The 15,110-nt window shown below is 32.1% G+C and overlaps 1 protein-coding gene across 1 annotated transcript; it reads right to left on the reverse strand.

The window, feature by feature from the left end:
- Positions 1–3,837: 3,837 nt before the first annotated feature.
- LOC141698136 (putative L-type lectin-domain containing receptor kinase S.7) lies at positions 3,838–6,178 on the reverse strand. The gene has a single exon (XM_074502758.1). The coding sequence runs from the start codon at positions 6,049–6,051 to the stop codon at positions 4,027–4,029; it is 2,025 nt and encodes a 674-aa protein (XP_074358859.1). The 5' UTR covers positions 6,052–6,178; the 3' UTR covers positions 3,838–4,026.
- Between the last annotated feature and the right edge of the window lie 8,932 nt (positions 6,179–15,110).

Below are 15,110 nucleotides of genomic sequence, written 5' to 3' on the forward strand. Positions count from 1 at the left end.
GCTAAACATGAATCCATGCATCTTCCATACCCTGCTTTGTTAACAAAGATTTTTCAGTATTTTCGTGTTCCTTTTGAGACTGCTAAATCAGAAAGTTTGAATGTTGTTTTTGACTTGTCTGTGTTAACTGCGAATGGTCTCGTAGTTACTGAATCAAATGATTTGTTGTTTGATGATGCTTCTAGGAATGTTGGTGGTATTCCTAAGTCTCCTAATTATGCCTCAGACCCCTTTGATCAGCCTACCAATACTCTTCTTAATTCTCTGTTGATCAAATTACATGAAAATTCTGTTGCTTTGGCTAATCTTAATCAGCATTTTGCTTCTGTCAAAACTCTTGGATCACTAACTTCTAAAGTTAGTATTCTAAATGCTTCTTTTGAGTTGTTTAGGAAGTATGTTTGTTCATCTTTGGATGATATCAATGCTAAACTCTCTGTTTTGCATACTTCTGATGTCAAGTTGTCTAAGACCATAGATTTTGAGTTTGGGACTCTGCAGGAAGGGATGGTTTCCTCTGCTAAGGCATGGGAAAAGGAATTTGTTAAGTTGTTTTTTAAGCTTGGGTCAGAGACTAAATTTCTATCTCAGCAGTTGTCAGCCATGCAAGACAAGAGCAAGATGTATTGGCACAAGAAAAGAGACTGGATTGGAGATTGTACTTTAGAAGAAATCACTGCTCCTCTGCCACTCCCTGCCATTCCTCCACCTTCAGTTTTTGGTATGACCAGAGAAGAATACAAGGCTAAGATTTTTGACTGGCTCCGTGAAAGGGACGGGAAGGCACCAGCTAAAGATGTTTTTGACAAGCTCTTTTCAGAGTATGGCTCAGCTCCGGTGTTTCCTTCATCCCAGAACAGAGCTTCTGGTTCAGGCAAGGGGAAAGCTCCAGTTAACGTTGACGATTCTGATTGAAGGACCCTTTTATGATGAAGGGGGAGAAATTTAAGATGTTTGATATTATATTTTTTAGACGATGATGGGTTTATTTGGTTAAGACTATGTTTCTGAATGGGTGTTTTTTGATGGATGTTTTGTGGATGACTTTGTGATTGACTGATATTCTGGATTTGTGGATTTGTTACAACTGGACATCCTGGTTTAGGGATGGGTTGTTACGTTTTTAGTATTTAATGATTGAGACGGTTTTATGCATATTGTTCTGGTGTCTCATTCACTCTTTAGTTGTCTCATTCTCATATAATTGCATGTATTATAAACTGCAATATATTCTGTTGGTTCTAACTTTGTTTTACAGGCCTTTAGTGTTTTTGATAGGGGGAGCATTTATGCTTTCTTTGTCATCATCATAAAAGGGGGAGAATGTTAGATGCTCAGGTTTATGATGATTGCAGATAAACAGAAGATAAACAGAATGCAAGTAAACGAGATTCAAGCTTTGCAGTTTGTTCAGATTTTCCAGCAGTGGCTATTTCTCAGGATTAGGTTTGTTAGGGTTTTGTGTAAATCTTGTTTATCTGGATAAACCTTATCTCAAACAAACTCACCACCTTATCTTATAAATCAAGTTTAAATTTCTCAAGCCTTATCTCTTTACTTGATTTATCTTTTTCAAATGTACTAACAGATTAGTTTCAAAGTTTCATTCAAATATTTTCAAACAAACTTATCTTCCAATCTTATCTTGTGTTTGAAAATAAATCTGTTAGAACTTTGCTTATAAATACAACTCTTCATTTCAGATTTGTAGCTAACACTTTCACGAGAATCTTTCATCATCTGAAATCATTTTCTTGTTTCATACCCGAGATATTCATATCCAGAAAAACAAGAAACCTAGTTTGAGTTGTAATCAATTTGTTTATTCTTATCCTTGTGTATTCATATCAACTTTGTGCCGGGTTGTGGCAAGCTTGATTTCAAAGTATAGCAAGGTAGCTAGAAGGCTAAGGAATAGCAGTGGGCTAGGTAGCAAGGTAGCTTGGGAAAGGGTTTCTTTCAGGTGCTATATTTGTAATCAAGGAAAAGATTGTAAGTTCTTTTATTAAAGTTGATATAATACATTCTCTATGCTAGTTGGCATGGGGACTTGGATGTAGGCCATAGACTAGGTGTAGGGGCCGAACCAAGTGAAAACTTCTGGTGTTTTTACTTTTCAGTTTTCAGCATTCTGCATTTTATTTCTGTTATTTATTTTCTGCAGTGTAATTGAGACTGTCCCATACCCTGTCTCATTTGTAAAGGGACTGTCCCATTTGCATAAGAGACTGTCCCATTTGCCTTGACAGTTAGAATATTATTTTATCTATCGAGCCATCGAATTTCAATTTTCACTTACTGAATAAGGAATGGTGTAAATTTTTACATAATATGTATGGTCAGTATCGAACACTGGAACTTTTACTAACACAGAGTAGATTTGTAGTAATGGTTGTGCTTTCATGATACAATAATGGTCACAGCATTTGCAGGATTTGATGCTGGTTTTAGTAATGGAAAGTAGGAGCAACATAATATATGAAAGTGAAAGATTTTTCCAACTAAAGAACATATCAGATTCCCTTCTATTAATTAGTATTAGGTAATTGAAGCTGCAAACCATGTGTTACTAGTACTACATTGCTGTTCATGATCTTCTCTTTCTTTTATGCCTATAAATTGGCAGCATGTGTACTAGTTTCTTCATCCTCTTCAGTACTGCATATTGTCAGCTCCTTCTTTCACCACACACACACACATTGATCAAAGCTATTTTGCATCATTGTGCATGTTTAATAGGTCTGAAAACGTGACGATAAGATGAATAAGATATGCGCATTTCATGATTTTGTGCAATGTGTGATTTAACACATATAAGCTAGGGAACTAAGGGAAGGAGAGGAGAGATCTATGGAACCGGGTAGATATTCTACATGTTGACAGAAGAGAAAGAGCACAGACTTGCCATTAAGCTATACAGTTAGTTTATTGTCGGACTGTGCTCATTCTCTTCTATCGCCATATCCATCCATCTCCGCTTCGTGTACAACGCTACTCTCCTTCCTGGTCTTATAGTATCTCGGATTTGCATAAATGTACATATGTTAATAAAATAAGCATATGAATCATGTCCAGATTAGAGTTGCTGCTACTTTATTTAGTCTAAGAAAATCCATTTTGCAACAACTATAATTGCATGCAAAGCCCTTATGTTCTTTTCTCTTTTCCTTGAGGTTTTCACTATGTTGATTTTGGCTCCACATTTCATATTGTAGTTTCTCTTCTTTTGCTAAATAACGTTTCACATTGCTGCATAAACTTGGATGACAGTGTGAGTATTTATCATTACATAACTCCCTTATATCTCTTCTTTGTCTTGTAGATCTCCACGTACCTGAATGATAATACCAGATCACTACCAATCGCCAGGCTATGCCCTACTCTTTTCTGCGTCTGAGAAGTATGCCTATATGCACTTCTGCTTTGCATCATTCGTTCAAGAAGCAAGTCAAGGACTCTGCTACCTTTAGGTTTTTCCTAACATATAAACTTTACTTGAGCCCTGTTGTAAGCAATGTATAACTAAATCCTCGGTCACTTAACAAAAACTAAACGTAGGTCAGGTTTGCAATGTTCCAGAGATCCTTGGCTAGGCGACAGGGTGCTCAGAAGTCAGACTACTGCAGTATGAGTTTAAAAGACAGTTTCTAATAATGCACGGTGTTTCTACACAAATTTTGAGTTAAGTCTATATTTTCCGAAGACAAATCCCAGTAAAATATGCAAAAACTTATCATCATCATTTGTGCCTCAGAGCAGTTGTTACAGTTTCTCAAACATTAGATATATGGTTTGCGTTGAATATACTTACAGAAAAATTGCCATGTAAACAAAATAAAGATAATTTGAGACTAATTTGCAGTGCAAGTATTCAAGATACAATAAACAACAAAACAAACAGTTCGATCACACATTGAACTTTCACCATAGGACTATTATAATCTTTCAACTTTTATACTAGCTACGCAAATATGAGGGAAAAAAATTAAAAGAACAAGGGTTATTACACTTGTATTTTGCTTTTGGTCACACAACTTTGATCTCGAACATGTGATCTGGGGTCTGACTTTCACTACCAGAAACAATGTCCTCAAGACTTAGCAAATGATTAGAAAAGGAGAGAGTTGGTTTTATTTTTGGCAGCAACACAGGCTCTGCCTCACCATTCAGAATCTGAAACACTCTCCTCATTGAAGGCCTCTCAGCACTATCTGGATTAGCACAGCTCAAACCAACAAGCAACAACATCTTAGCTTCTTCCACATTAAACACGCCATTTAAGCGTCTATCGACAGCTTCAGCAAGCCTTCCCTCAGAGTGCAACTCCCAAACCCAATCAACCACATTGACCATCCTTTGACCCTCTATTTCTTTATCAATAGGCCTCCTTCCACAGGCCAGTTCAAGTATAACCACACCAAAGCTATAAGCATCAGTTTTCTCAGTTGCTTTTCCATACTGAAGATACTCAGGAGCAAGGTACCCCATTGTTCCAGCTGTCAGTGTAGAGACAGGGCTCTTGTCATGATCCATTAGCCTCGCCAAACCAAAATCCCCAAGCCTGGCATTGAAATTCGCATCCAGCATTATGTTACTAGTCTTGATGTCTCTGTGAATCACTTGTTGCTCACATTCTTGATGCAAATAAGTCAAAACAGAGGCCAATCCAAGAGCGATATTGTATCTGTATGGCCATTTTAGTGTCAACCCTTGGTCAGATACTGGATACAACGCATCATCAAGACTCCCATTGGGCATAAACTCATAGACAAGTAATAACTCTCCCTTTTCAGCACACCAGCCCTGAAGCTGAACTAAATTCTTGTGCCTCAGACAAGCTATAATCGACAACTCAGAAAGAAATTCAGTTTTACCTTCATGAGAATGCTTCGATCTTTTAACCGCAGACATCGTACCTAATGATGTAAAAAATGCCTTATAAACAGTCCCAAATGCTCCATGACCTACAATCCTACTAGCATGAAACCCTTTAGTAGCAGCCTTCAATTCTTTGTAACTAAATTGTCTAGGACCAAGCTCAGCCTCGAAAGACTTATCCATTCTCATCCCCTTCCATTTTTTTACAAAAAGATAACCAAACAATCCAACAAAAACACAAAATAATGCTGGTCCAGCAATCCCAAGACCCCAACCAAGCCTCTTATGATGTTTACTACCCGAACCAGAAACACGCATTCTCGGAGGACTTTTGGTCACAGAATTATCAGACACATTAAAAGGAGGAAATCTTGGCCTACTTGGCCTAACCCCATAAGTCGAAAAACTCCAATTTTCAAGAAGATGAATTTCTGTACTTCCTTCAGTAGAAGCTGAAAACCCCACATACCTAAACTCCCTAAGATACTCAGAAAGATCAACATCAACCACCAAAACTGGCTCTACAGGTTTAGCACTAGAATAACTCAAGAAAACCTTTAAACTCTTATCAACATTCTTATAATCAATCCAAGCAGTAATCAAATTCCCACTTTTCAAATCAATCCCAATTGAGAAAAGATCAGCAGTCTTGATTGAATTAAGACTATCAATATCTAACCCTATATGATTCTCATTAGGATCATTAAAATGCAAATCTAATCTCGTATCAAATTCGACAGCAACAAACTTATTCTTAGTAAGCAGAGTTGAATTCACAAGGCCTAAATACCCACCAGGGCTACCTAAAGTCTGATTATTAGGCGAGATAAAGAAAGCTAACCCATCACCAAACGAAGCCGGATTGACATTACTTATCGAAAACGAGAAACACGTTGCGAAAGAAGCAATGTGAGTGAAGTCTTGATTAGAGAACTCAATTGGGTGATTGTAAATGATTGTGCCAGAGCTTGATGATGGTACATTGAGTTGTTTAGTGAGTCCGATCACGCCATTACGGAGATAAGAGTCTCCCAGAAAACTGATGCTTTCGTGAGACTCGAAAGAGGGGAAGTTAAAGTTGGTGATTTGGGCAGAGATTAAAGATGGGTTCTTTAGAAAAAACAAGAAAATCAAGAAAATGATTGATGGGGTTCTTGAAGAAAAGAAATTCATGGTTGGTGAAAGATTATCAGAGAAATCTTGGGTCTGGGAATTATAAAGATGTGTGTATAATGTGGGTGTGTATGTATATGTTTGTTGCAGAATTAAGGACTAGTGTACAAGAAAATGGAGATGTTCAAAGTGGTGGGAATTGGGGGTGGCGGGAAAATTGGGGGTGGGGTGGTTTAAACAGTTGGAAAATGGGCAAATGGGTCGGGTTTTTTTCTCGGTGGGAGATGTATTTCTTTGTTTGAGAAAATCAAATTATACGTCACTAAACTATTAGTATTTTATTATTTAAGTCCCTGAATTAAATAATTTATATTTCAGGTTATTTAATTTTTCAATTTTTTGATTTAAATCCTTTCGTTAAAAAAATTTGAACCACGTTAAAATCATAAAACTAGTATTTTGGGTGATCATAGAGATCAAAACAATTTCGAAGTATTAGTAATATCCAAATTTAAAGTTCAGCTAGTTAAATTGAATCTTGAATCAAAATCAATACTGTAATATTCCGTAATTTTTAAAATTCGATTAATACTAGAATAATATAAAAAAGTATTAAAATTAGACAAGTACTAGGATTTAAAATTGAACTAAACTAACGAGTCTAAAATTAGGATCAGACTTAAATATGGATAACTTGTAAGTTAAGATAGAGGGTTTGTATCATTATAAATACACCATATTCTATTACTCGTTTTTAATATCAAAATTCGTAGGGCTTTATACATATAAATCAGCAATTTTGTAAAATTCGTTGAAAATTCATCGTAAGTCAGAATTCGTTGATTCTAGACTTTCCGGAAAGGCCTTTTCATTCTCTTCAACTTTCGTGTTTTGTAGTTTTGAATAAAACGTCGCTGAGAGGGTCAAAAAGAGTAAATTCAGATCTGATTAGGTTTTGAGGTAAGTTTTCGATCGATTTTGCTACTGTTTTCAAAATTGTGTGTTGTGCGTTTATATTTGATTATCAAAATTTAGGCTAAGTGATTAAATATTTAAAAATTATTATGTGTTACAATATACGTATTGTTGGATCTCTATAGTGTCTAGACGATAATTTTGAATATATTATTTGTGTCATGGTTTGTGAAAATACCGAATAAGAACTTAGGATCGCGGTCACCGGATTATAGTGACAGTTTTCAGAAAATTTAGGACCGTTATCACCGGGTTGTAGTGGTCGTGGCATGAATTATGGGTTTTGAATTATTATTATTATTTATGTGGTATGTGTATTATGTGTATCGAATAAGAATAAAAATATGTATTACAAATATTTGTTTTGTATATCGTATCATATAGATTATCGTATTTTTTTATATGTGTATGTGTTACTTGGTCTACTAGTTGGATGAATTGTTTTCTTGCCGGACTGTGTAGCTCATTACTTACGATTTCCAGGTTCAGTCTAAGATTCGAGTTTGATAGCATTAGTGTTTGAGGGCCTTAGGTTTGAAGTAGCCTGACTTTTGGACTTCCGTTAACTGCGCGTTTGTAGTAGTCAACTCTATAATAGAATTTTGAATTAGTAAATTATATTTTGTATTACTTTCGGTTTAGAGTTAATAGTCCGGAAGTGCGGGCTGTTACAAATACTCATATGATAACAATTTTCACAAATTAGGTCCAAATAAAAAGACCATTAATTGGACCTTATATTTTGGGTGCTTTATCGAATTTAGGGGCCTAAATTTATGAAATTTTAAATCAGACCTAATTTGTGAATATTATCGTCATATGAGTGTTACAGGTGATTCAAATATCAAATTTGACTACTTGAATTTTAAATTTGGGTATCACTAACACCTTAAAAATTGATTTGATCCTTATGAACACCAGGAAACTTAAGTTTCTGAATCTAAAGTCGTTAAAATCTTTTTGACGAAAGGACTTAAATCAGAAAACAGAAAAGTTAAGTGACTCGAAATACATAATCTTTATTTCAGGGACCAAGATAATAAAACACCAATGGTTTAGGAACCTAAAATTTAGTTTTCCCGTCTTTATTTTGTTTTATTTTTGCCAATGTTATTTTTCATTTTAAAGTGTATTTAAGTGATAAATTTAATTTTAACCACTAGATACAAAGCAATAATTTTAATTATTTTTTTCAAACTTGTAGTGGTACTTTAAATTAAAGTGTATTTAAATGACAAAATTTCCTTTTTTTTAGCTAAATATAAAACTTCATATTTCTAGTAAAATACAAACTAATATTTGTAACCAAATTACATAAAAATGTACCTTGTATATCCTGCATAAGACAGGGTTTGGAATGATTTGATATACGCACAATCTTACCATAATCCAAAAGATTGAATAGCCTTGCTTTGATATTTCGAACTCAATTTTGGTTAAGAACTCGAATAAAATTATTGCTTTAAAAATTAAATGAATTCATGTTCAAAAATAACAAGTCTTATCTACCACAAAATACAATTACAACGGACAATTATACATGCATTTCATATGATAATAATAAATAAATTAATCATAATAACAAAATGAAAATAAAATAATATAATGACTATATGCAACTATATCTCAAAATACAAGAGTCATCGAATCCATAAGTCAATCAGCCACTCTAATTCGGTGTCTGTAAGACCTTTTATCTGATATCATATATCCCCTTAAACTCGTAAATCTAGTAAAAGTAGGTTATCCCAAATTCGTCTCGGTCTATTTTGCCCATGTATTTTAATAAATATCAAAAATAGTTGCTGTCGATACGAACCTATGCCAACTATTTACAAATTAAACACATCAACCACTTGAGCCAGAGGCACTTGTGGTTAAACTTTTATAACATTAACTATTGACTTAGAACTTATACATCGTGTTTTTGGAGAAATATTTTATTCAAAATTACTGTTTTGCCCATGTATTTTAATAAATATCAAAAATAGATGTTGTTGATAGAAATTGAACTTATGCCAACTATTTACAAATTAAACACATCAACCACTTGAGCTAGAGACACTTGTGGTTAAACTTTTATAACATTAAGTATTGACTTAGAACTTATTTATCTACACGAGGTGTCTTACCTTACATTAAATTTTATATTTATTTTAATATTTATATAAAATTTGTTATCTTTATAATCTGCAATATCAAGTTTTTGGGGAAATATTTTATTCGAAATTACTGTTTTGCCCATGTATTTTAATAAATATTAAAAATAGTTGTTACTAATAAGAATCGAACCTATGCGAACTATTTGCAAATTAAACACATCAACCACTTGAGTTAGAGACACTTTTGGTTAAAATTTTATAACATTAAGTATTGAGTTAGAACTTACTTATTTACACGAGGTGTCTTGCCTTATATTAAATTTTATATATTTTTTAATATTTATATAAAACATAATAATTTGAGAGTTGATTGAATAACTCATTTCAATATGCTAACTTTACACTTATAATAAACATATTACTTCAACCAATTGAGCTAGAAGCTCATTTGGTTAAATTTTGATAAAATCGAGTATTGAGTTACATACTTCTTTCTTTATTTTGGGTTACTAAACCTATATAATTCAATATTTATATAGAATAAAATTATTCTAAAACTTGGTTAATTAGCTGATTATAATATAATAACTTTACACTCATGTGCAACAACGGGATTATAATTTTTTTTTAATTTATACATTCAATAAATAACTTCTTGTTGATAATATATTATCATATTAACTTGTTGATAATATCTTACCATATAATAATAATATATTAATTATCAAAAATCGGATAATTAACGCACATCGAGATACTAACTTTATACTAGTGTAACAACTAAGGGTATAATCAATCCGAGTCGAGCCGAAAACTGTCAGGCTCGTACTCGATTAAAAATGTTCGGGTTCGAGCACGAACTCGAGTTCAACCGAACTATAAATTTTAAACTCGAAATTCAGGTCCTAAAAGTTCGATAGGTTCAAATTTTGCAGGGAAAACATATAATTCAAAATTAATATTTTGCGTCCTTATTTAAATATATATGGAAAAATATTATTGGCTTGTAGAATTGAACCTGTGACACCTATATCCAAACATTTGACTTCAATCGATTGAGCTAGAGGCTCATTTGATTATATTTTGATAACATCAAGTACCGAGTTATATATTTTTTTTCTTTATATTGGATGGCTAAACCTATATAATCTAATATTGATATATAATAAAATTATTCTGAGACTTGAGTAATTACCTCACTACAATATACTAACTTTATAATCATGTACAACCACGTTATTTTAATTATTTTTTTTATTTATAAAAAAATTACAAATATTAAATAAATAACTTGTTGATATTATATTAACATATTAACTTATTGATAATATATTACCATTTAATAATAGTTGATTAAATATTGAGACTTGGGTAATTAACTCACTTCGAAATATCAACTTTACAACAACTAAGGGTATAATCAAGCCGAGCCAAGTCGAAAACTTTCATACTTGAACTCGATTAAAAATGTTCAGGCTCGAGAGCTCGGTTTCACCTGAATCTTAAATCAACATGAAACTCGGGTCGTAAATAGTCCAGTAGCCTCAAGTTCGGCTCGAAAACTTGAATTAATTTCACCAAATATTGACAAAAACTCGAAATATGATAGGTTATGCTCGAATTCGATTCTAATAAATATATAAAATATTAATAAAATATTAAATATTTAGATAAAAATATATTTCTATTAAAAAATAATATCGGCTCGATAAGACTCGTGAACCTTATGAGTCGAGTAATTTGAAGTTCGAGTTCGATCGTGCAAAAAATTTACTATTTTACCCCCATATTTTGATAAACATGACACCTAAACATTATAATATTTTTGGTATCTCCAGTTGAAAAAATCATTGAGACTTGATAGAAAACCATTATTTTTAATGGTAAGAGTGCACTCTAAACTTTACATTCGTGGCACAATATAAATTTAAGGATGTTCGTCGGTACAGTAGTCCTTACAATATTGTATAAAATAACTCACAAATATCGTAAAAGTACACAAAAAATAGCAATTTTTTATAAATAAAGCTAGCCCGTGCCTTGCACGGGTAATAAAGCTAGTTATCAGATAAAATATCAAATGTACAATTGATGCATTTATAGAATAACCTACGGTTATATAAGTTGCATCAATTATAAATGTACATTTATATACATTTATACTAGAGCCGATATACGTCTCCTCTGGACATGTCTAAACTATCGCAACCTACATTCTCTTACTTTATTTATAATTGATGCAATTTGTAGTTGTCTATTGAAAAATTCAATCGACAATCTATATAACATGATGCGACCACAAATCCAACTCAACATCCCCATTTCCCCTACCTCCAGTCATAATTAATATACCTTCTTTAGCGCCCAATATTCAGTCTCATATAACAAAACTGGTCTAATCGATAATCGATAAAACTTTCTTTTAATTTTAAAGGGATCTCTTATCACACAATACTTCTGAGGCAATTCTTAACTATCCTGATTGAAGGCGATGAGTACCATCAACATCTATCCTCCCTTAATATGAATAGTAGAACCCAAATACTTGAAACTTTCTTTCAGAACTAACAATTGTTCCCTAATCCAAACACCAAATCCCTCTTTATTTAGTTCATTACTAAAATTACACCACAAATATTCAGTTTTTGAACGGGTGACACGTAAGCCCGATGTCTCTAATGTAATTCTCCATTTTCCTAACTTCTCATTAGTCACAAATTTATCTTAATAATAATTATTATTATTATGTCATCCGCAAAATCATACACCATGGTACATCATCTTGGATACCTCTAGTAAGTACATCAATTATTATTGCGAATAAAAATAGACTTAAAGATGATTTTTGTTGAAATCCTATCTTGACCGAAAAATATTGAGTATTATCAGTAGGATTCTTGACACAAGTCATCACTTTAGAATATATAACATCCAAACCCATAACCGAATGTATACTGTACCCAATAACCCACACTGGTCAGTCCGAAAAAACTAGTGATTTTGGTAAACATTAGTTGTTGTCTTCTATCTATAAAGACCCCAAATACTCTTATTCTTATCGATGTGGAATGTTACAAATGCCACCTCTTATAGGATGAACATCTCGTCATTCTCACAAACACACATACGGACTCCGGACAGTGCCTCTGCCCTTCCGGCCGGATAGAGCTCTGATATCATTTATAATATTTAAGCCCACAACCGAATGTATATCGGACTTAACAACCCACCACAGTTCAGTCCAAAAAAGCTAGTGATTTGGTACACATTAGTTGTTGGTTCTTATGTAATATCTCCTAATTTTTAAAATAATAATAACAATAGTATAATAAAAAAGATTAAATTTTGATAAAGATTAAGATTTAAAATTGGTTTGGACTAATGGGCCTAAAATTTAAATCAGATTTTAATATGAATAATTTGTAGGTTAAGAAATAGGGATTTTAAAACATTATAAATACATCATATTCACCTACTTCGCTTTTTGTACCAAAATTTGTAGGGTAAAAAGTCATAAAAATCAGCAGTCTTGTAAAATTTGTTGAAAATTCATCGTAAGCCGGAATTCGTTGATTCTGAACTTTTCGGAAAGGTCTTTTCATTTTATAAATTTTTGTTTTTCGTGTTTTCCAAAAAAATATCGTTTAGAAAGTTAAAAAGGCTAATTTCAGATCTGATTAGATTTTGAGGTAAGTTTTCAATGGATCTTTCTAGTATTTTCAAAATTGTGTGTTATGCGTGTATATTTGATTATCAAAAACTGGGATAAGTGATGATATATTTGATATTGTTATGTGTTATAGTATATATATCTTTGTATATATGTTGTGTCGATACGGTAATTCTGAATCTGTAATTTATATCATGGTTTGTGAAAATATCGAATAAGTATATAAGATCGTAGTCAACCTGTTAATTCGTGTTATTTAGATAAATATCTTAGGATCTGTTCGTGCTACTTTTTTTGGTGTTTAGTGTCAATTTTGAGGTAAGTAACTTTCGTTGCTCATATTATTAAATCTGTTTTTTGAAATATTTTGATCCATTTAATTTTCAAAATTGTGATATCGATCATAGAATTTAGAAAAGATTTTTTGAAGAATTTCCCCAATTTTAGATTATGCATTGAATCACAGAACCCAATCACCGAGTAGTGTGATACATTGAACTTAGAACTGATTTTACGAACGTTCCGAAATACATAGATGTATTGTTAAGTTTGTCTTAAAGAGGGCGTAAACTAACCACTGTTTGAGATTCTTTGATCAATTTAGAAATTCATAATTTTTGAATTTATTGAAAATATATTTTGGAATCGATGGTTAATTGTTGGGCTTTACAGCTCATTGTTTTAACAAATTTCAGGTTTAGGCTTTGGAAGTTAAGGATGTGAATTGTGTGGATATTTGTGCTATTTTATTTTGAATAAAGACTATCGTTGTTATCGAATAAATTTGATTATCCGTTAGACATTTATTTATCGGATTTGTGGAGCTGCGACTCCGATTTTATGATTTTGATTTAATAAATTTGACCGTTGTACTGACTTTGGTGGATATTTTATTTATCGAATAAAGAATCTATTTAAATTTTTGTATTTAGATTAATAGTCTGGAAAGTCAGGCTGTAACAAGATATCTATCTTAAATTGCCCTCACATATATCCCTGACAAGCCTTTACTCTCTAAACTTGTCCAGATTATAAAATCAAGTCTACATATTTTGGATACAATCCATACTTTTTTCATAGAAGATTACTAATTTCTAGAAGTACGTTTATAAGATTTATTTTATATTATACTTTTCATTATCGAACCAATTTAATATGTGCGATATCCATATAAGACCGAATTCATATCTCATATCAATCGACAAAAGTAGAGATTGTAGTATCTATTGTATGTTACATATACAATATTGTAATACATTATTTCCGTATATGTTGTATTTCTTTTGTCTTACGATTTTTAGAAGTTGCTTATCAAAAATAGGGTTTATATCAAAATATTTACTTTTGGGGCTCAATTGTCTAAAATACTTAAATGCGAGATTTCCGTCCAAAATACTGACAAAGTGTGCATCTAGGAGGGGAGATGCATATTTAATTTTTCAAAAGTTTATAAATAATCCATCTTCAGTTTTGTCCTCTAGTGGATGCGCATTTTTAAAAGTGTAATTATAGAGGTTTCAAAAATATTTTTCAAATTTTTCTCAAAATATAGGGTGTCAGTTTTCAATTGATTGTTTTCTCGAAAATGTAAAGTATCCCACGTGTGTTAATATAAACTCCACTCATTAAAATATGTTATATATTTTTTAAAATTATTTTGAGAATTATTTTGAAATCTATAACATTACTATTCTTAAAAAATGTTCTTTGAATTTTTCTAAAATGGTGAATATGTATGTCTATCATGTATATACCACGTTTATTTTGGACACTATTCAGCGATTTCAGTCATTTTTAATAATTGAACTCCTAAAATTAGTTATTTTGATTATTTTTCTACAAAATATGGATACTTTTTAATTATTGTCATTTATTTCACTAAGAACGTTTATGATGAATAATTATTTTTTCCAGAAGAAGATAAATAAAATATTAACTTTATGAAATGATTTTGAAAATTAAATAAGCATTATTATAAGGTAGTCCAAAATTGAACATTGAACAAATTAATTAAATAATAAGTAAGAAAAAATATGGGATAAAGGCATTAACATTATGCATAGCAAACACGGGCAAATATAATATTGTTCACGAGTACAAAAACCCTAAAATAGACCATCTGAATAACTCGGGCAAAAAGCCGCGCGCTATCAATCTCTGCCCTACGGCCATTCCATCACTTCATATCTTAACTTTGATGGGGTTGGCATTTAATGACTTGCCGGAAGAATTGTTGTTGATTATATTATTAGTACAACCCATGAAAACTCTCGTGATATTGAGAGCTGTCTGCAAATTTTGGCATCAGATCATTAGCAGTAAGTATTTTACTCAACTCTTTTTTTCTCAACAAAGAACCTCCACTACCCCAA

The sequence above is a fragment of the Apium graveolens genome, chromosome 11 (assembly GCF_009905375.1).
Source record: "Apium graveolens cultivar Ventura chromosome 11, ASM990537v1, whole genome shotgun sequence".
NCBI lineage: Eukaryota > Viridiplantae > Streptophyta > Magnoliopsida > Apiales > Apiaceae > Apium > Apium graveolens.